The sequence below is a fragment of the Sylvia atricapilla genome, chromosome 6 (genome assembly GCF_009819655.1).
Source record: "Sylvia atricapilla isolate bSylAtr1 chromosome 6, bSylAtr1.pri, whole genome shotgun sequence".
Lineage (NCBI taxonomy): Eukaryota > Metazoa > Chordata > Aves > Passeriformes > Sylviidae > Sylvia > Sylvia atricapilla.
The window spans coordinates 57,246,793-57,267,350 of record NC_089145.1 but is presented as its reverse complement, the minus strand read 5'-3'; the positions used below and the strand labels follow the sequence as shown (position 1 = coordinate 57,267,350).

General features: G+C 39.1%; 1 protein-coding gene across 3 annotated transcripts; it reads right to left on the bottom strand.

The window, feature by feature from the left end:
• Positions 1 to 65: 65 nt before the first annotated feature.
• On the bottom strand, positions 66 to 20,510 carry MLH3 (mutL homolog 3). Of its 3 annotated transcripts, none has more exons than XM_066322033.1 (13): positions 20,098 to 20,510; positions 16,379 to 19,714; positions 12,784 to 12,882; positions 12,053 to 12,123; positions 10,976 to 11,080; positions 8,925 to 8,997; positions 8,210 to 8,281; positions 7,111 to 7,219; positions 3,643 to 3,802; positions 2,980 to 3,003; positions 2,698 to 2,779; positions 1,263 to 1,414; positions 66 to 566 (listed from the first exon to the last, which is right to left on the bottom strand). In XM_066322033.1, exons 1-13 carry the CDS (start codon positions 20,150 to 20,152, stop codon positions 489 to 491), a joined length of 4,416 nt encoding a protein of 1,471 aa, XP_066178130.1. In that variant the 5' UTR covers positions 20,153 to 20,510; the 3' UTR covers positions 66 to 488. The 3 variants fall into 3 exon arrangements, with proteins under 3 accessions (XP_066178130.1, XP_066178132.1, XP_066178131.1); XM_066322035.1 differs by having other exon boundaries at positions 20,483 to 20,510; XM_066322034.1 differs by lacking the exon at positions 12,784 to 12,882.
• Positions 20,511 to 20,558: the final 48 nt, after the last annotated feature.

Below are 20,558 nucleotides of genomic sequence, written 5' to 3'. Positions count from 1 at the left end.
GTTGGCCTATATATACTATGAAGCTGGTCAATCCTCATTCCAACCACTGCTATGAGTCCAAGGAGTGAGTTTAGCATGAACTTTATTAAGAAATACCTTCCAATTTTCAAAGTACTATAAAATATGCTAATTAAAATTCCCCCCTCTATTATGCAGAATTAAGCTGTGCTTGCAGAAAAGAAGTGCTTTGCTTTGTAACTGCAAGTGGCTGCAACTCCTTGCACCCAACAGTCCAGCACTGACATAAGGCCCAGACTTACAGCATTACTCCTTAAATCTTGAAGATGCTTCTCCAGGCTCCAAGGGCGGGCTCCTCCTGCCATGTTCTGCTGGCTGGTCTCTGCTGCTTTGGTCAGTAGTCAGAGGAGAGCTTTGGTGACTGCACTGGCTCAGAACTTTGCTCCACACAGTGTATTGTAGTCTTAACAACAGGGCTCATGGATCATACCAGTGCTTCTAGTAGTTGCAATTTACAGTCTTAACTTTTTTTAAATAGGTTCTTTTGTTTTTCCAAATAGCTGCCACGCTCGTGCCATCTTCCTCAGTCTAGTCAAATTAGGTTTAGGCTGGAGGGAGAAATATTAGGAAGCACAAGTCATAACTGAGTAAGTAAGTTTCAGTGTTTCCATACTCTTTGCCCTAATACAGTCATTCCCTTCTGTTCAAAGTCCCTCCTGACTTTGAACAAAATCCAATTTAATAACAATAAAGCACAGAAATAGCAAAATTTCAAATTTAAACGTAACCTGATTTAAATATAATCTAAATGTAACCTTGTTCAGTGGCAGGTGTTCCTACTCATGGCAACTAGATTATCTTTAAGGTCCATTCCAACCCAAACCAGTCTATGATTTTATAGTAAATGTTGCTATTCCTGTGCTTTATCCCCATTTTATAGCATCTTAAACTTTGGGAAAGTAAGCATTTGTTTAATTAGCATCTTTGCCACTTGCAGAATTTCATGATTTCCATGTTTTCCAAATTATACACTTAAAAACCGCAAACACTTTAAATGTATGCTTAACTATTCAAGTCAGTGTGACTATTCAAATAATATATGGTAAGATCCTAGGTAAAATGTTTACAGGACAGATGGCTTATGTCCTAAAGTTTCATTTTATTGATAACAATATGTAAAAAGTCAAGAAAATATAAGGCCAGTAATGATGTTTTCAAACCAGGAGATCCTAATTCTAACACACACAGGATGCACCTCTGCTAATCCAGAACACGGATTACCAGAGGTGTGTCCCACACAGTACCTGTTTTTCCTGCTGTAGATGTTCTATGTCTGCAAGAGGCAGCATTGAAGGTCTTCCATGAGCACACTGGAAGGGTAGCTTACAAGATGACAAAGCTTCAATAAGCCTGCAGCTCTCCTCCAAAGTCAAATGCTCATTAAACTTAATAGCTCCTGAAAAAAGAGAGACACATTCTTGCCCCTGCTGCCAAAGAGGACTCAACTTCCTTCTACAGCTGTGGTTTTCAGTGGAAACAAGGCATCTCCCAAACATTAGCTGAGAGGCTGTAAAGGCAATCCAAAGGCTGCAGTATGGCAGACTTGGGGCTTAGCTCAGTTAAAGAGTCTGCTGTATAAGGAGACCAGCTTTCCACAACTTAAACTTTCACCTAGCCCAAGTCTGATGGACGGTAAGATTAATACATTTTGGTGTTTCAGGTAATGTTACAGTAGGCAAAGTGGGTTCTTTTTGTGTGTATGTATTACAGCTGAAGTTGGAAGCAGTTCACAAATCAGGAAGTATTAAACCAAGACGACAGTTAATAACAGTTTCATACGCTTTAGTGATTCTCTGTGGCTGCCACAGACAGGTACCACTTCTGTGACCAAGTGTAGCCCTGCCACTAAGTCCTCTCTCACAAGTGAGCATTAAAAGGCATCCAGAGGAAATTGAAACAGATCATTAGGGAGCTGTTTCAGAGGTGTTTGCAAACTTTAGCCTTCACAGATGCACAAGACCATCTGCAATATGCTTTCAGTCGTGGGACTTTCTTAGACACAAAACCCCAAAACATATTGACTGCCAATCGTAAACTGAGATACTGTTGAGAAAACAGATACTTCTGGTTCATGTTTGCCCTTTCAGTGTGATCTTGTTGATACTGTATATGGCACAGGAATTGCAACAAGAGGCTGGAGCTACTGCACTCCACACCGGTGAGGCCTGTTCATTGCTGGAAAACAACAGTTCCCTGAGAAGATAAAAATTTTTACAGCACTCCTTCCAAAGTACTTGAAATGTTGCAGGCATACTTAAACTATCACTCGGGATACTTAAAAGGAAATTAAAAATTTGGAATGAGTGGCTAAGTGTTCTTTCCTGCATACTTTCAAGCAGATTCCAGCACCTTCCCTCTTGGCTCATCATAGAGCTGTTATCTGAATGGTTTAAAGCTCACACAGATGAAAACATCTCAGAACTGTATATTTCACATGAAGGTTGGAAAATATGTTAGGCCCATGCAAGAATAAATTGGGGGAGTATTGCTTATCTCTCAGTGCTGTCTATGAGAATTATCTCCTCTTTCCTAAGAAACACAGTCTTTAACCCTGCAATAGCTGCAAACACATCCAAACATTGCCCCAGGGAGAATGTTGTGTAGAGAAAGGTTTGGGGGAAAAAAAAAAAAAAAAAAGGAGAAAGAATGAAAGAAAAGAAAGAAAAGTAGTTGCCTTACCATGACAGGCCTGTGAAGCTAACACCTTCAGAAACGTCAGCGGCAGTGTCCCTCGTGCTCCTCCTCTTGTGGTCTGCACTAGCTAAAAGCAGTAAGGGAACATCATGTTACTTTCCATTTAATATGAGAAAAAAGAACTGTAACACAATGGAAACTAAAAATGAGCAAAAGCTAGGGGATTATCTAGTCCATTCTCTCATTTGAAGCTCAATATGCTCCCTTTGATTCACACAGGAAACTTTTGATTGTTACAGTCAACTCTAGAAGTAGACAGCAACTCACCTCAACTTGTTCTTGAATAAGCTCCTAGAAAAAAAAAAAAAAAGGTAATGTTACCAGTTGCTATTTTTCCCTTCTGTCCCCCACCCTACTTTGTTCACATCTGTGTATAATTTACTGTGTGACTGCCAGAATCAGAAAAAGTGATACTGTTGGTAGTACACTGACCAGAGTGAAAGATCTAGGTGGAAGTCCTGACCTCCCACTGCAAGTAATCACTTCAGGAGTTTCTCCCTCATACTGCAGAACATCTGAAAGAGTGGTTTTTAGAAAGCCCCACTGCCAATGTAGAGATCTCATGGAAACAAACTTAATATTGCTGATACATAAATATTATTTATTAGGACTTATTAATTTTACTGTTTCTCCATTCATCATTTTTCTGTTCCTTCAAGCATTTCCTGTCCATTCAAGCATCCATGTGCAGCAAACTGTTGAAATATCTTTGCTATATACAGTTTTTCTTAGCTTCTCCACTAGTCCAAGTCTGAAACAGTCTTCTATCATTTCAGTTACAGTTTTGGGACTACTTAGCTACTAAAAGGGATGGCACACATTTGCCAGGGGACTTAATTTTCTCCTTCATAACAGAGATCCTGTAATACCCAGGGTCATAAATACAGAACAAGACCTACAATCATAACTTTACCCATATCCACAGCTGACCTCCACAATACTTTTAGTGACAGGTTGTCTTTTGCGTCGTAATTCATTGGCTTCTCTTTCTATAAAACACATTGGCACTTTCCTCACAAGAATCAAGGAGTTGTTTGTCTCAGGAAATGATAATTCAAGGCCCAAGTCCTCCAAATTTTTGTAGCAGCATCTGAAGGGAAAAAAAGCAGAAATAACACATCAACCACTGCATCTATGACTCCACAGCACGTGTAAATATTCCTGTAGTCCACATATATGGTTTCCTTATATCATTTCCTGTAACAGTTTCCCATCTCAGAATCCATGCCTCTTGGCATTTCAAGTAATTTTGTCCTTTCAGCTTGCATTCAGACATGTTTTTCCACTCCAATCAATTGTGCACCTTTCATTTCCACAACTACAAGATCTAAGAGTTCCTGTATTATGTGAAGAGAGGCTTTATTTCTAAATCTATAAATCTGCCTTTTCTGAAGATGCACAAGATGTGTGGTTCAACATACAAACATTCCAAATACTGAAATTACACAGCATTAAGACTACTTTAAGTCTATTCTAAAAGAACTGTGATTTCAATTGACATGTATTAGCAAATACTTAAAATGGAAAAAATATTGTAAGAAATTTGTGATGGTTTAATGAACTTTATATCCTGTTAAGCAAAGAGAACACAGGAAAGAACAACCTCTAGTTAATGATGACATATGTCAGCCTGTGGATGGAAAAATACACACAAAAATTAGACTTCACAGACAGATGAGAGCTTATCTTCAAAATTAAAACAACTGTAATGATATACACGTCATTAATTCAGGGAATATTCACTTAAAACAAAGGTGGTAAAGGTTAGTTCTAGACAAGAAATTCTTTGAACAAAAATAGAATGAAGCAAATCTAAACTTACTTAAATCAATCATAAGAACAGTATAGTTATTAGCCTCCATATGAACACGGTTTGTGAAATTCTACTCAAAAAAAGAAGACAGGTATAGCCTTCAGCAAGCACACAAAGACAAAAATGGTTGCATATTGAGAAAAAGCTTTTCATGGAAAGAATAATAAAGTGCTGGAATGGTCTGCCCAAGGAAGTGGTGGAGTCACCATCCCTGGATGTGTTTAAACAAAAGCCTGGATGTGGCACTCGGTGCCACAATCCAGCTGAGGTGTTAGGGCATGGGTTGGACTCGATGATCTTGGAGATCTCTTCCAACCTAATCGTTCTGTGATTCTGTGAAAAAGCCCATTGTGAATGAAATGACCAAATCCAAGCAGCTATTGAAGTCAGCTGGGCTTTGCTGTTTTGTTGTTTCGGGAGGTTTTTTTATTATTATTAAGAGAAAAAAATAAAGAAGGAAGTTCAAGAGAGTCAACAGAACAATGCACCGCTACAATGCTTAGTAGACAAATAACGGAACCAAAGCTGCAGGTGAACAATTAAATTGCAAGCATAGCTGAAGTGAAAGGTCTTTTAGACAACTTAATTTATTTTATTACATCAAACTTTACCACAGAATACAGTCAGAGTCTCACAGTAACAATAACAACAGAATTTAGATTTTCACATACTTCTATTTCATAACTTTTTAGTAATGATAATCTCTCACAGAGATAATATCACAGCAATTGCAAAGGGATAAACTGCTAACAGAGACTGAAAAATTGTTAAGTCACACAATAGAACTACTAGGAAGCCAGCACCAGTAAGCATCTTGCTGAAAATCACAACTGGCATCCCTCTGTGCTAAATATTCAACCAGTGTCCTTAGAAGAAACACATGCCTTTTTTATTTACTTCCTTAATAATTTTTGTAGCATGTTTGTGATTTACCTGATGAAAAAAAAAGTAGCTCTCAGAATTTATTAGCTCTTTCAAAAAGCTTTTAATGCCATCACTTAAAAGATGATAAAAAAGGAAATGCAAAAGGTTGCCATGGACAGAGAAGCAACATCTATTATGATTTAGAGACTACAGAAGCAATGTATGCTGGCAACAGATGGTCAGCGTTCAACATGAGTCCTGATCTGTATCCTCATGATTCGTTATTAATGATGTGGAAAAGAAGAGGCATGGTCAAGCAAGCAAATTTGTAGAAGGCACAAAATTATTTAGGTTAGCTGAGACCAGAGACAAAGTTGAATGAACTCAATCAGAATTCAAAACAAGTAGAAAAATGAAGAATGAAATCAGTAGGATGAATGAAAAATGGGCAGAAAACTTGAATTTACTGCTCCCAAAGACAAATAAATGCAAATTATCATAAGTAATTTAATCTATTTCTATTTTTGGCTGGCTTCTACATGAACAACACAAATTCAAAAACTAACCCCCACTACTCTGTTTCTTTGTCATGACCATCCACAGACAAGCAGCTCATGTAAGCAGCAGTAGCCAAAAAAGCAGACAAAATATCAGGTGTGGATATAATAAACAGAAAATATGGGGACAGCTGCAAAGCTACTGTATGAATCAATGGGATTCTCTCACTTGGTACATTGTATTCAATTTCAGTCATCCATTCCCTAAAGTAGATCTATTAGAAATGAAAGACACTCACAGATGAGTGCAAAAATAAATCAAAGTTGAACAAGAGGCATTACAAATATTGTGACATTAGCAACAATATCGTTGAGAGGTGGGAACAACAAAGGCATCCAAATATTACTGAACTATGAACAACACTAAGCAAGAGCATAATAAGCAACAATCTTAATGAGGACTGAATCAGCAGCTGTTGAGCTTGCCATAGGAATCACATAAAAACCAAAAAAAGAACAGTAATGAGGCAGTACTGACACAACTTCATTTTAAATTCAGAACAATGCACTGAATAACCTCACAAATGCATGTGGCAGGTGACAGACAGAGATTTGCCGGAAAGTCTGATAAGTGTCCAGTAGGTCTGCAAAAATCCAACAATAAATCTGTATCTAAACTCTTGAAGTACTAAAGTTAAATATCCTAATTGTAACTAGGTCACCATTCTGAACCATTTAGGAAACAGTGTTCCTTAGTTACTCTTGGCAATCACCTGGAAAAAAGGAATGTGTTTTTGAAGGATTCGCAATACAGACTTTCCATACCCCATCCTCCTCTTCTCCAAAAGTGCCAGTAAAGTCAGTACCTAGGTCAACACTCTGGGCACTGCACTCCTTTGTGCACTCCCAGGTCCTGAGCCCCAGACAGGAGGAACTGCTGGAAGCTGCTTTGGCAGTCTTCTGGCCCACACATGAAGGTTTACTTTCCCAGGGAAATCAGAGCACATTGCAAAGGCACAGAAATGGCACACCCCAGGGTTTTGTCCTGAGATGTTGTAACAACGTGCCTAAGAAGCATATCTATTTCCCTCAGTACATACAGAGCCAACTGGGCTCTGCTGAGGAAAGAATCCCCTGAATTTCATGGCAACCTGGCAATACATAGAGATCTTCCTGGTTAACAGAACCATCCCCAAAATCTGAGAGCTATTTGTCACTACTAACCGTAGAAATCTTCTTTGCTCTTCTGTAACTTCAACCTCTAAAGGAGGAGAGATGGAGGATGACAGTATTTTCTTCTTGCCACATGCTGCAGCTTCCTTCTCATAGGAATCTGTGAATGAAACATTTAGAAGTATCCCTCTTAAAATATTTACGGAGACATTACCCTTAATGACCCTCTGGTTTGGCATGTAATCCCCTGCTTGGACTAAAAAGTGACCACAGAATGCCTTGTCTTGAAACTTGTGGAGGACTGGGAATGTCACAAACCAGACATCCAGTCTCTGGGGAAGGGTTGGTTAATGCCACTTTGTTTTTTCCCACCAGTTTCAAAAAAGAGCCACCCTAAATAGCAAAAAAAAAAAAAACAAAAAACAAAACAAAAAAAAAACCCTGCTGATATATTTGGTTCAACTCAGAGAGAACAACTTTTCCACAGAAAAGTCAGATATAAATGGAGTTAAAACACTATTCATTAAGCATTTCTCCCTTCAGTCTTTACCTTTTTTCAGTACCTGACCAGAAGGAGCAGAATTCCTGGAACACTCTGCAGGAACTGCGTGGTGTTTGTTGATGTAAGAGAAGGTCAATGATTTTTAAGTACTTGATGGATGGCTATTGTGCTTTTTAACACTGAAACCAACAGCTAATGAGCTTACACAGAAGACTATTATCCCTTTGTAAACAGTCAGACTGTGGAAATTTTAGGCTTTAAGCACAGTATTCAGCTAAAAATGAACCAAATTAGCTAGGCTCTTTACTCAGCATCCCATGTGTTATTCTTCATAGTATAACCCCATAAACTTATTGATGTTGTTCTATTTCCTCTTCATTGTTTTTCCTATCAGTCTTCCTGCTCTTTCATTATGTCAGGACTATTTTAGTTCAATAGTTCGGTGGGTAGGGAGTATATCTTTTATTTTTAGAAAGGCTGTAAGAATTTTCAGCTGCCAGTATTATGAATGCTACAGATACTGAATGTCTGCACTCTTCTAGGGATCAGGATAAAGCTGATAAATGGGTATCCTATCAGTTCTGTGCACCCCTGAGAGCTCTTTTGTACTTTTCTGTACATTGATTATCTTTGTTTCTTAGACCTCACCTGCAATCAGCTGCTCCAAGCGGATCCGTTCATGAGCTGCATGTTGGTCCACCAAAATCAAGAGGTTTCCTTCTAAAAATGTACCACAACAGATGAGAAACAGGCAACTTTGTACCAGACAACTGCACAGGTCAGGAAGAATAACCATTTCCCAGAGGCCACATTTAGAAGATAAGTATCAGCTTGTTTCACAGAAACAAAGTGAGGAGGAGGCTGTGCTGGCAGAACATAAAGTTTCTAGAGAACAGAAATTCAGTGGTCCAAAGTGATGGTTAAATTAGGTAATTAAACTGAGTCAGAAACTCTTGTCTATTGACATCTTCATCTAACTTCAGAATGAGAGCTGAGGTCACCCCTAAACTGTTCCATTTGACAGTCTTTGAAAATGTTACAAAATCTACTGATTTTGAATGCCTTTTTTGTATAGCTTCAGAAAGCTTCAACAATGAATATGTTCAGACACTGTGAACAGAGCCTGAAAGATATTAGTAATTTGAGTACAATCTATTTTTATAACATTAATCTGAAGGCAGTAGGAACACTCAACTTTGTCCAAAATAAAGATAAAGAAGATCCAAGAAATCTCAAGCAAAGACTAAGATTTTCCTCTACTAACAATACCATCCCAAGGCAAGAAGAGATTACAAATAGGACAGTGCTCCCTCTGCAGTCCACTTGACAGCCACCTCAACTTCATGCTATTACCCAGTCTTACCTGCCTTTTTTTCCATTCCATTCCTAGTGTTAATTAAACAAGCGATAAATTTATTGTCCACTTGCTGAAGAACCTGTAAGATACTCATAAAACTCATTACAGAGCAGTAAAATTATTTTTTAAATGAGGGCAAACGAAAAAGCAATAATCAAACTGGATCAAGACCAACAAATAGCTAGTAAGACAACTAGAGGAGTGGAAGCCACATCTTTCCTAACCCAAAAGGCCAAGCAAAACTAAACTGAGAAGCTATATAGTTATTCTTCATAAATACAGTGGGGAACTAAATATGGAAAAGGAAGAAATTATTTAAGCTAAAAGATAATACTTTTAGAAGGTCAGATGACCATTAAATGGTCATGAAACAGTTTAGTCTGGATCTAAGAGAAAGTTTCAAAATATTAAAACTAAATTCTGGATAAACTTTTTCAAAGATAGTAATGAGGGCATGAGCACTAACTGAATTAAATTAAGGTGAATTAAACAGCCACATAGAAACCTCCTTGAGCTGGGAATGAAAGATGTACACAGTGACTCTGAGTAATTGATTTGGTGATATCACCAAAAGCAAATGTAAACAACCTTTTTTCACCTGCTAATCATCTGCAGAAGAAAGGAAGCAATTTTTCATTTTTTGATGTAGAATTTGCCTTTGTGACTTGATTCCACTTTCCCCTCAAGCATCAGAAATCAACCAGAGCAACAGGCAACACTGAGATGAGGTGCACAATGCTTTCAGTATCTTATTGTTAGATTTCAAATATACAGATAGAGTGTTATGGAGGAATTTCTCTCGATGTCACATAGACAGCTCACCCTGAATTCTGTGTTTCACAACATGTGCATTGTTCACCTGGTAGGAAAAAATTAATGGATGACTAGTTCTTTGCAGGGATGCAAGACTAATGATTCTTTTTATTCCTTTCCTGTTGCATGACGCAACATTTTCTGCTTTTAATTTTTTTGTAGAGAGATTCTCAAAATTGCTATTGGGTACTGAAGGCAGTATTTAAGCTTTTCAGAGATAGGAAGTAGTAATTTCCTCCAGTTTTGCCTTTTCCAAAACATAGAAAGGAAAATATGACACAGGTAATCACAGAAACATTCAGTAAGTTTTAAAGAACAGTTCCTCTTATGAGAAAACACACAAATGGTACCTTCCATTCTCCATCTTTCTTCTCTTGTCACTGTTAAACAACCTGTTCACTACAGTAACTTTATTTACTCCTGTTATTCATGCACTCACAACATAACTAAGGGAATCATTTGGATCCTTGTCCACCCTGGAGATGAACATTACCATGCCTCACATGTGCAGAACCTGCAATCTCAAAGTCAGCAACCTGACTGCACAAGAGTAGTGCCAGCTGGACCTGCAAGCCTTTTGTCACTGGGATGCAAGAGAGAGAGAGAATCCACTCTGGCATTTCTACCCAAGCAAACTATCAAATATGTAAATTGAAGATATATATTTACATCAGTTTTTACGCTAACACTCAAAATATTTGATTAAAAACAACACTGAAGTAGTAAAACTTGATGTTATTATGCCATTTTTAAAAATCACCTTTAAGGACACATAGAGATTTTAGGGTGAAATTTCAAGATTTTCCATTAAATCTTGGATCTGATTTTGAAATCACTCTGCTAAGGAATTAAATTTCTAAGGTAAACAAAAAAGGAAGATACAGGATATAGATTTATGAGAAATGTGAACTAAAAAAATGCCTACAACAAATATAAAATCTGTACTTTTAATTATCATTTAGTTAATACTGTTTCTAAGTAGCAGCAAAGGGGCTGTCTCTTGATTTTGATTTAATCATACTCATCAAGTAATTTGAGAGTCACTTGCAGATAGCTCATTAACCATGACATGATGCTAAGACATGGCATGGCACACATGACTAAAAATTCTGTTAGTACTTGTGAAAATTAGGAATAGGAACTGTTTTCCTGGGTATTTCTTTCCTACCAGGTAGAAACATCAGCAAATCCCATCTGCTGAGTGAGAATTTGGGGCTGAAAGGTAGTAATAGATGATGTTGTACCTGCATTGAATGAACCATGTCTTTGGTGAAACGATAAGGATACAAGATATTGTGAATTTTCACAGCCAGACTGTCGGCCTGAGCACTGGTCACATTAACTGCAATCTGCAAAAACAGGATTCCACATCAGGGAAATGCCCTGATGATAGGGAAAAAAACTCCCAAACACACAAAGCAAACCCTCCAAAAGAACCAGCTTTAATAGAAATTGGAAATAACTACGCATTTCACAAACCAAGCTTTCTACACAAGAATAACACCAACTGAAAAAAAAAATCATCTGGCAATTCCTCTGCTTCTACCCCATGTATCCTTCCCCATTGTTAATTTCAATGTATCCAGCTAAGATTCCAAGTACCTATCAAAAGCTTAAGTTAATTATCAGCCTACGTGAGCTCTAGGGGATGGAATTACAAAGGATGTGTTACCCTGCAGTGAGTCAGAGCACACGTCACTGCAGGCACTGAACAGAGCTGTTCCCTTCCAGAAACTCACCAGCAGGTGGTTTGCAGCTCCATGCCTATTGTTTGCAGGTGGAAATGGCTACATACATATGTTTACACACACACACAACATGAGGATTAAAGATAATGCTACCTCATGACAGCAAAGGAAGTTTTTCTAAAAGCTCCAACATTGTTTCCCTCTTACATGCTGTAATCCTGCCAGGCTTTAAAAACAGCTATAAAACACCCTTTTAAGACCTGTTCAAACCTGGGTTATTTTATCCCAGTCCACAAAGCAGACAGACTGTATATTACAATTTTGCCATTCAATAACTTTTAATTAAGAGATGTCTGTCACCACAGAGGAAAAGACAGTTTACAATGGTTTGTTTTTGAAATTATGTAAAATGAAAGATTAGCCTGATACCTGCTTCTCATTGAATAAATTCACAGCAATGACTTGCATCTAAACAATCTATAAAAACCAAAACTGCCAGGTCCATAGTATAATATATCTCTGCATAACTTATATGCAACAACCAGTATATTTGGCATTTTGGACTCAATGTCAGAAAATAACAAAAATCTAAAATTATTCCTATTTCAGCATGAGATGCAAGGTAATCCTTACCTCTGGGCAGGGAACAAAAACAGGATTATGCCATTCCAAAAACAATGACTCGACAGAGTTCCCTTCAGCATCTAGGAAAGAACACAGAGATAATACAAGGACTACCACCATCTGTCAACAGAATGTTCACTGGGCACCTCAACCTCACACAAGTATTACTTAATTTTTTTTTCTAACCTTCATAAAAAGGGGAGAGTGTACAAATAAATAATGGAACGTGGCACTAGGCTTCTGTACTGTCTGCTTTAACTAGGAAGGGCAATGAGCATCTTTCTGACTCCTAAAAATGCTGCAGCACAATTCAATAGGCCTGGAAAAGGGGTGGAGGGACTGTAGGGAAAGAAAGACCTGTTTAACTGCCCACTCCCTCTGGACAAAGTTACATACCAAAAAGATCATTTCATTCTTTCCACTGCAAAAAAAAAAAAGTGAGGATTGAAGCTATTTTTCACATTCCAAGGCTGGAATGAGTACAAAGAAGGGAGTAGGTAATCATTCTTTAAACCCATGACATAATTCAACAAAGAACTGGGTATTTCATCCTGTAAATAAGTATCCTTTAACCTGCCTTCAACCCAATTTTTTTTTTTCCAGTTCTAGATCTGAGATGACTCACACAGTCCCATTGTTAACAGACCTTGAGTAATTCTGGGTTCCTGTTGGGACATCTGGGAGAATTCTTTGATTTGTTTTTTACCACAGAACACTGTGTCCTGGAAAGCTGGCCCTACCTCTCAGATTCTGGCTTGCCTGAGTCTTCTCTTTTTGAGGTCTAGGAAGGAAGGGAAGCACAGTCTCACTTCTAAAGGGATGGCATCTGAACTGAAACCCTAAACAAAAAAATAAATTTACTGCTGCATAATCAGCAGCATGCAAAATTCTTAAAAGCTATACTCTTTTTGTAATATAATTGTTATATTCTTATAAAGGAGTGTGTGCTTAGCCCTGTAAAACTTTGAGTATCCCATAGATTTTAACCTGATACTGAGAAATAGCAACACATTTGTAAAAAACCAAGGATTATCAGACATACTTGCCTTGGGAAAGGTAAAAATATCACCATGATTTCTGCAGGACTGTATTTAAAAACTGGCTTCTGCTTTAAACTTGTAATATTTTTTTCCAGAATTAGTGCAATCAGAAGTGTTTCTCCCAAAGAAAAAGGACACATATAGTAGTCTATCAGAGATCAAAACACTGTTGATGAGCAGCAAAACTGTCACCATTCCTATCAATACTTAATACAGTTACCAGGAATTTGTAACACTGAAACACTCCAAGCCAGTGAGCCCACATGAGATAACAGAGTTAGTCCAACAATCTGTTTCCACCCACCCAGAAATGATTTAATATTACAAACTTGTATTGTTATCAAGAGTATTAAGAAAAGTGGCTCAGATTTCCAGCACATTGGTAAACATTTCACCCTTCCTTTGGTACAATTCAGTCTTTTATTCTTTGTGAAATAATAATAAATTAATAAAGTTCCTTTCTACCAAGAAATTAAGGGTGTGCATTCAGGAAAAGAGGCACAGTGATAAAGCCAAAGAAAACCAGCTGTGTGCTGATAAGCTCAGTGTGAAAAGCCTGTATAAAATCTTAGGCCAGTCCATAGACTCCTGACTGTTGGCTTCATTCCAGTGAGGACTAGTGACCCTGAGGACTGAGAATCCTTTTGAGAATCCAAACTGGAAGCCCAACACTGGAGAGTAACTCAGCATCCCACTTTCACAAAACCCAGAGGAGAGGACAAAGTGGCCTGATGTAGCTCCTGGTAAACTATGGCAAACTGAAAAATGCTGCCTAATTCAGACTCTGATAGAACCTTTATAGCTATTGTCACAAAAAGACAGTACCTCTCAAGTTCACAGAAGAATCTGTCATCTGTATCAACTTAAGTCCTGTATTTTATACATGTAATAGACAAAGAGTCATCTCCCTGTTTCTTCTTGAAGGGAAAATCCTTGTTCAAGATATACATTGTTCATGAAGTTAGGATTTACTTGCTCCAAGGCTGGTGAGACTTCAGACTTGGCAAAGATATTATTGATATGATTCTTCTGACAAGTAACATCAGAAAAGGTGCTGAGGATAATAATGTCTATACTTCATGCAGGCAAACCCCATATAATTACCGTATTTGTGCATTCATTTTCACTTGCCTCAGCTAGATCATGAAGATACACCAGTGTAATGACACAGCATTATGTAAGGAACAAAAACTGCAAATATAGCTGGCATAACAACATAGACCAGCTTGAGCTAGGATAGTTTCCTACTACAAATGCATCATTCAAAAAGGTGTCCAATGGTGAAATAGTTTGATAAATTTTCCAGTAGCAATCAGTTTAATCAGTATGAAGATGCCTGGGTCTGGCCTACAAAATCCAACATCTCTGTTGAGAACGAGGCTTGTGGCTGAAAAAAATGACAGACAGCCACTGCTGTCATGAAAAAGAGGATATGGATTATTCTTACCTACTTCCACCTATTGCTAAGCAGAGTAACTTCCCCAGAATTGTGTACGAGATGCTATTCTTAGGGGCTATGAAATTCTAGGTCAACACCATGGGGTCACTCACACTACTCTAAAAAGCAAAATGAAAGGATACAAGTGAAGAAACCATTCTGCTCCTGGGTCTTAACAGCAGTCCAAAACAGCACTCAACATTAAGAGACATGGATGCTGTGTTAGGACACAGTTATGTTTATTCCTATGACTGAAAGGAGCAAACATCCCTTGCTCCAAAAACATATGAAACATGTTTGTTGAACTTTGAAAACCTAAGACCTGTAGGATCTAGCCACAGTTCAAACACCCTCTGAAGGTTTGGGAGGTCCAACTCAACCTAAGAAAAGAATAAAATCAGACATCTCCCCAAAGACCTGTCAGAGTTTTGAAAGACTGGCACCACTGATACAATGGAAAGTAACACCAATGCTAAGGCTAAGAACAGTGCCATGGGAGGTAGAAAGATGCAATACACGTCTTCAAAGCCTATAGGCTGTACATCATCTGAAAGCATAAGGGTACATGAGGTTTTATCTCTATAAATGTGAATGCACTTTCCAACATCTTGGACAGAAGGTGTCAAGTTCTACATCTCAGGGCTTTGGCTGGTTCCTGAAGAGTACTGTGGGCAACAAAACTGGTATACCACAGAAACTAAAATGTTAGTCAAGGAGTGTATCTTTCCACTTGCAAGTTTTGCTTAATAAAAACTTGCATCAAATTTTTTTCAACGGAACACAATAAATATTAAAAACTAATGGCATCAATTATTATACATAAAAGGGAATAGCTCAACAACTCAGACACTTACTGCACCAGTGTTTCTGACTGGTGACAAATAAGGAAGTAACAGACAAAAATGGAACAAGCCAAAGGCCATGACAATGGATTAGACAAAATTTTTACATGATAACTATCTAGAAAGAAGTCCAAAGTACTTTTTCAAAACAAATTATGCAGTAGAAAATAAAGTGTACACAAAGATGGCTGCATCTTCACTCATATAATCTGCCTATAGACAGAATGAAGAACATCTTGAGAACACAGATATACCCCTTGAAGGGAAAATTATCAAAGACAGTACTAGACAGACAAACTAGATTAGGAAGATACAGAAAATCAAAACCCAACAGACAGATCAGTGAAGACTCATGAACACTGTGTCCCTGAAAAAATAATACAATGCAGGGTTTTTTCACTAGTGGAAAAGGTCCACCATCCAAACAGCAACAATGCTGTACAACATCTGCTACAAAGTGTGAAAGAACAGCCTGCCTTCTAAAATCCATGGTCAGGAGACTACACATTCTCAATGAAGTTAGATTTTTTTATTCCTCTTTCAAGGGTTGCTTTAAATTTTGTATGCAGTTTGAAAAAAGATTATTTTAATATAAGGCTCTATTTAATATTCTTAGAAACGTAACTGTTCAGGACAAAATGGTAAAAAACGTGGTACTTTTCCAGTACACTTACTTTGAAGTATGTTTCTCATTTTATATGTGACAACAATTATATGTAATCGTTATCACAGAGAATGTCATGATGCTCAGTAAAAAACTAGGCAGCTATCTGTTAACTGACATGATGCTGACATTTCTTTTTACCATTTTAATAAAAATCATCTTTTAATATCTTTACTGTTAACGTTTTACCGTCTCCATAGCTCCCAACACTTTCTTGTTTTCCATGCAGCTATAAGCTAAAAGGCAGTGATTAATTCAGTAAAAACTCTCAGGTGCTGCCAGCAAGATTACTTCATGCACCTAGAAGTACAGTTTTCCTCATGCCATTCTTAAAACCACCAGCCCTCTTACCATTCTCTGAAACAACATTCACAGCCATTGTTGTAATGTCTTGAATACAGGCAGTTTGAAATCCTTCACTAGGAGGGGTGCCATAGGTGCTGAGTCCAGTTGCTCTATTGATGTACACTGTCCTACCCGATAAAGCATCAAAATCTTGCAGCCAGACAGAACACAAATCGTTCCTGGGATTGCCTGTACTTGTGTCATCGGCAGAGAATTCCACATTCCTTTGTAAGGTCACATGGGGAACCTCAGTATCTTTCCTATTTTGTTCTGAGGATTCACTTAACATACTTTTATCTTTACAGGTGTTGTCAGTACAATCATTTTCAGCAGGTAATGATAAAGCACTGCCTGAAGAGACTGTGTACTCTCCTATACTGCTGAGTGGTGAGGAGCTGACAGGACTCTTCACAGGCTCTGCTGTCACACCATCTGATTGCGAGCAGGCAGTCTCCTTAGAAATGCTGGACTTACACTCCTTCACTTTTTCCACTGAGGATTTGTATGTTTGACACACATTATACAAAAAGTCATTATTTGAGGATTGAAGATCAAAAGAATGGTCATCCTTTCTATTTGAATCTGTCTGGAACTGTTCACCAAGTTGTTCTACTTCTTTGTGATCAGTTTTCATTCTGGACAGTTTGGATGATAATGATTCTGGAGATCTTCTACAACTTGTATTTTTTTTACTAACCAGAGAGTAATCAGACAACGTCAAAGGACTCTGACAAAGGGCTCGTTTGTCCTGTGACGTTTCTTCACTGCAAAATAAAGTCTTTTCCAAGGAACCAAAACCTTTGCTAATATTATTAGAATCTGTATCTTCTGCAGGTGGAATTTCACAACTGCTGACGTTACCATGATTGTCATTCCCATTCTTTGAAAAGTCACAGTTAGTTTCTGAATTAAGACCTGGGAGACCACATTCACTTCTCTCTGACGTGGGTGCTGGTAGTGTAAACTTAACTCTCCCATAATACCTCCTGAACTTTTCTAATGATCCCAGCTGCGTGGACAAGCTCAGCTCCTTAGAGGGCTGAGCTCTTGGCACAGCTATCTGTCTTCTAGGTTTTTTGATAACAATTTTCTTGTGAGGAATACCTGAAGAAGTTGCCGGCGGCACTTCCGTATTATTCAGTGTTTCATAAGGTCTTTTATTGGTAGCAGGAGGCACAGCTATCTCCTCCCTCACCCGATGTGACACAGGTTTGTTCCCAGGACCATCAGTCATGCATACTTCTCTGGTAAAAGAAGCTCTATATTCTTTATTAATATTACTGGAAACACCCTTAGCATTTGAAGACTGAATCACAACGTTCACTTTGTGGTCAAAAATATCCTCGGCACTGACAGGGCCAGGCCTACACTGTGTGTTTAATGCAAGACTTGTTTCTGTTTGTTCACAGCCACGTGGGGGCTCCTTTTGCACAACACTTTTTATAAGGCTCAACTTTAATGGTATTGAGTGAACAGCCCCTCTTCTGGCGTCATCTTTCACTTCAGCTGTTTCCCTGTTTCTTCTTGCATTACACAGTCTTATTAATGAACTTCCAGAGACAGTTTCAGGTCCTGTTGCTGTTTCAGTAGAGTCTTCTCTCTCAGCCAGTGACTGAATAATATCCTTATTTAAGACATGGACCTTTTTGTTTTCCTGCATTACTTGACCTTGCTGCCTGCCCACACCTTTTATATTATTTTCTGCACAATCCCCTAGGTCACCACAACCATCTACTTCTCTTATTTCTGACCTGGCCCCTCCACTGAAAGAGGAACGAAGATGTTCTGAAGGTTTCAGATGAGTATTAGATACTTTTTGGGAACTGTTAGTGTATTTTGGCTGCTGTTCTGAGGTATTTGATTTAATTACATCAGAAACTGTGTCATCTTTGCTTGGCAATGGAGTCTCTGCTTTATTGTTTCTACATGGATCAGATGACTCAGTGGTGTTCTGAACTGGGGCATTTTCAGCTTCCTGTACATTTTTACTTGACTGTATAAGACATGAACTTTTCTTTCCAGTAATGGATTTCCTCTTGACATCTTTTGATTTCAAGGCACACATTTCATAAGAATCTGCAATTGCATTACATGCTTTCTTAAAACTTTCTTGGATGCTCTTCTTGTCAAGAAATGAAGGCTTCAGAACTGGAGCGTTACGTAAACAAAAGCCATTACGTTCATTAAATTCTCTGATGTCCTCACTACATGGTTCAATAAATAAATGCTCTCGTTTCAAAAATATTTTCACTCCTTCCTCTATGCAAGTTAGAAGAACATCCCAGTTCTGGAATTCAATCAGAGTCTTTGCAGGTTCCAGGCACACATCATAGTCACTGTATGCACAGGTCACGTTGAGAATAAAGATCCCATACAACTCTGGCCCACAGCGATGGCGACCAGGACTTGAATTTGCCTGTCGGCTTGCAGGGACACTTTTTGCCTTGCAAATTACACTTTCTTTTCTTAATAAAAAATCAATTAGTTTATGTAGTCTTGTCTTTAAAACAAGCCTTCTATTCACATACAAGAACTGCATATTCTTATTGTAATGTCCCTCAGTACTGATAAAACCATTTATCTCAAATCCACCAGACTTGTGATTTATTTCTCGCAACTTCTGGGATCTGCCCAGTCCATAAATTTGACAAAACCGAGAGTATACATCTCTTGTCTTAGGGAGCTGAAGCACCATAGAACAAGAAACATCATTTCTTAGAGAAAGGGAAACAGAAGGATGCATTAGGGAAACAGCTTCCACCTTCTGTCTCACTCTCTCAATTTCCAGCACAGGATCCATACGCTTTCTCCTCACTGGCAGCTGATAGAACAGATTGCACACGGTGACTGTAGTCCCACCACTTGGTCTGTTCAATTCAGCTTCACAGACTTCCAGTGCTTGCCCATTGTGAAACAGTTTCATAAATGTCTTTGCTGTCCTGCTGGTCTTAGATGAGATCTCCACCACACTGGCCATGTTGGCTATACTTGCCAAAGCCTCTCCTCTGAAGCCATAGAAAGTCAGGTTCTCCAAGTCTCTCACTGAGCTGCACTTGCTGGTGAAGTAGCGCTTTCCAACAGCCTTCAAGTCCTCTTTCCCCATCCCAGAGCCATTGTCCACCACCTGGATCTTGGAAGCTTCCAAATCCACCCTGACAGCCACACATGTTGCCTTGGCGTCGATGCTGTTGAGGACAAGTTCCTCAACACACTGTCCGAAGGAGTTGACAGTGACTCCAGAACGCAGCCTGGCTCGCACGTCTTCCACCAAACATTTGATCATGTCAAAATCTGATAGATGAAAAACGCAAGAAACTGCAGGAAGCTCACTGCTCCATGTTCCTTAAAACACCCAGAGGAAAGGAAAAAAAATTCAAGAAATACAAATTAGAGACCTGAAAATACTTTCATTTATTTCATTCACCTTCATAAATACACTTTCCTTAGTTTTCTTGGCATTCAGAGGCCTTTTCTGTGATTACTTTCATGCTCAGGCTCTGACTACACACTGTAGTGTAGTGTACCTTCAGGGTAGATGGCCAGAGTCCGAGTCTAAGCTCCTTACTAACAACACGCTGTGTTCTCAAACTTCGCATACCCAAACCACGTTCCCACAGTACGAGGCAAAACTCAAAGGACCTGCGAGCAAAAGCTTTCTACTGCAATTGTCATCAGAATTATAGAGTAAATATCACCAAAATCTGGGCAGAAAGCTGCTTTTTAACCTCGACGTCCCCACAAAAAAAAAATTCGCAGCGCTTTGTCCTGGTAAAATAGCATCTGCTGCTACTTAGCCAGGAAAGGAGTAAAGCAAGCTTGGCAATGGGCGTCAGGCAAAGAACAAGTTGTTTATGCGAAAGAGAACCCACTGCTTTCAAGCCCTTGGCGCCTGTTGGTTTCCTAGTGGCATTCGAGGGGCCTGCTAGCCGTGCCTGCGGTTCCGGTGCCGCGGCTGTGACAGGTCTCCCGAGGCTCCCTGGCTCCGGGACCGAGGAGGGCAGCGTAGACCCGAGGCTCAGCTCTCCTCACAACCGGAGCGGCCTCTGCTTCCTCTTCCCGGCCTCCCCGAGCCCCGCTCCCGTGTCCCGCCCTCGTCCCCTCAGCACCCACCGGACCGCGGCGCCGCCGCAACGGCCGCCGGGCCGCCGGGCGACTGCGCATGCGCAACCGCGAGTGGGCGGGGCCC

Coding starts and splice junctions, on each gene's coding strand:
- MLH3 (XM_066322033.1), bottom strand. CDS start 20,152: ATGCTATTTTACCAGGACAAAGCGCTGCGAATTTTTTTTTTGTGGGGA. Junction 11,081..12,052: donor TTTTTGTTCCCTGCCCAGAG/GTAAGGATTACC, acceptor CTGTTTTTGCAG/ATTGCAGTTAATGTGACCAG. Junction 8,282..8,924: donor TGGAATGGAAAAAAAGGCAG/GTAAGACTGGGT, acceptor GTACATTTTTAG/AAGGAAACCTCTTGATTTTG.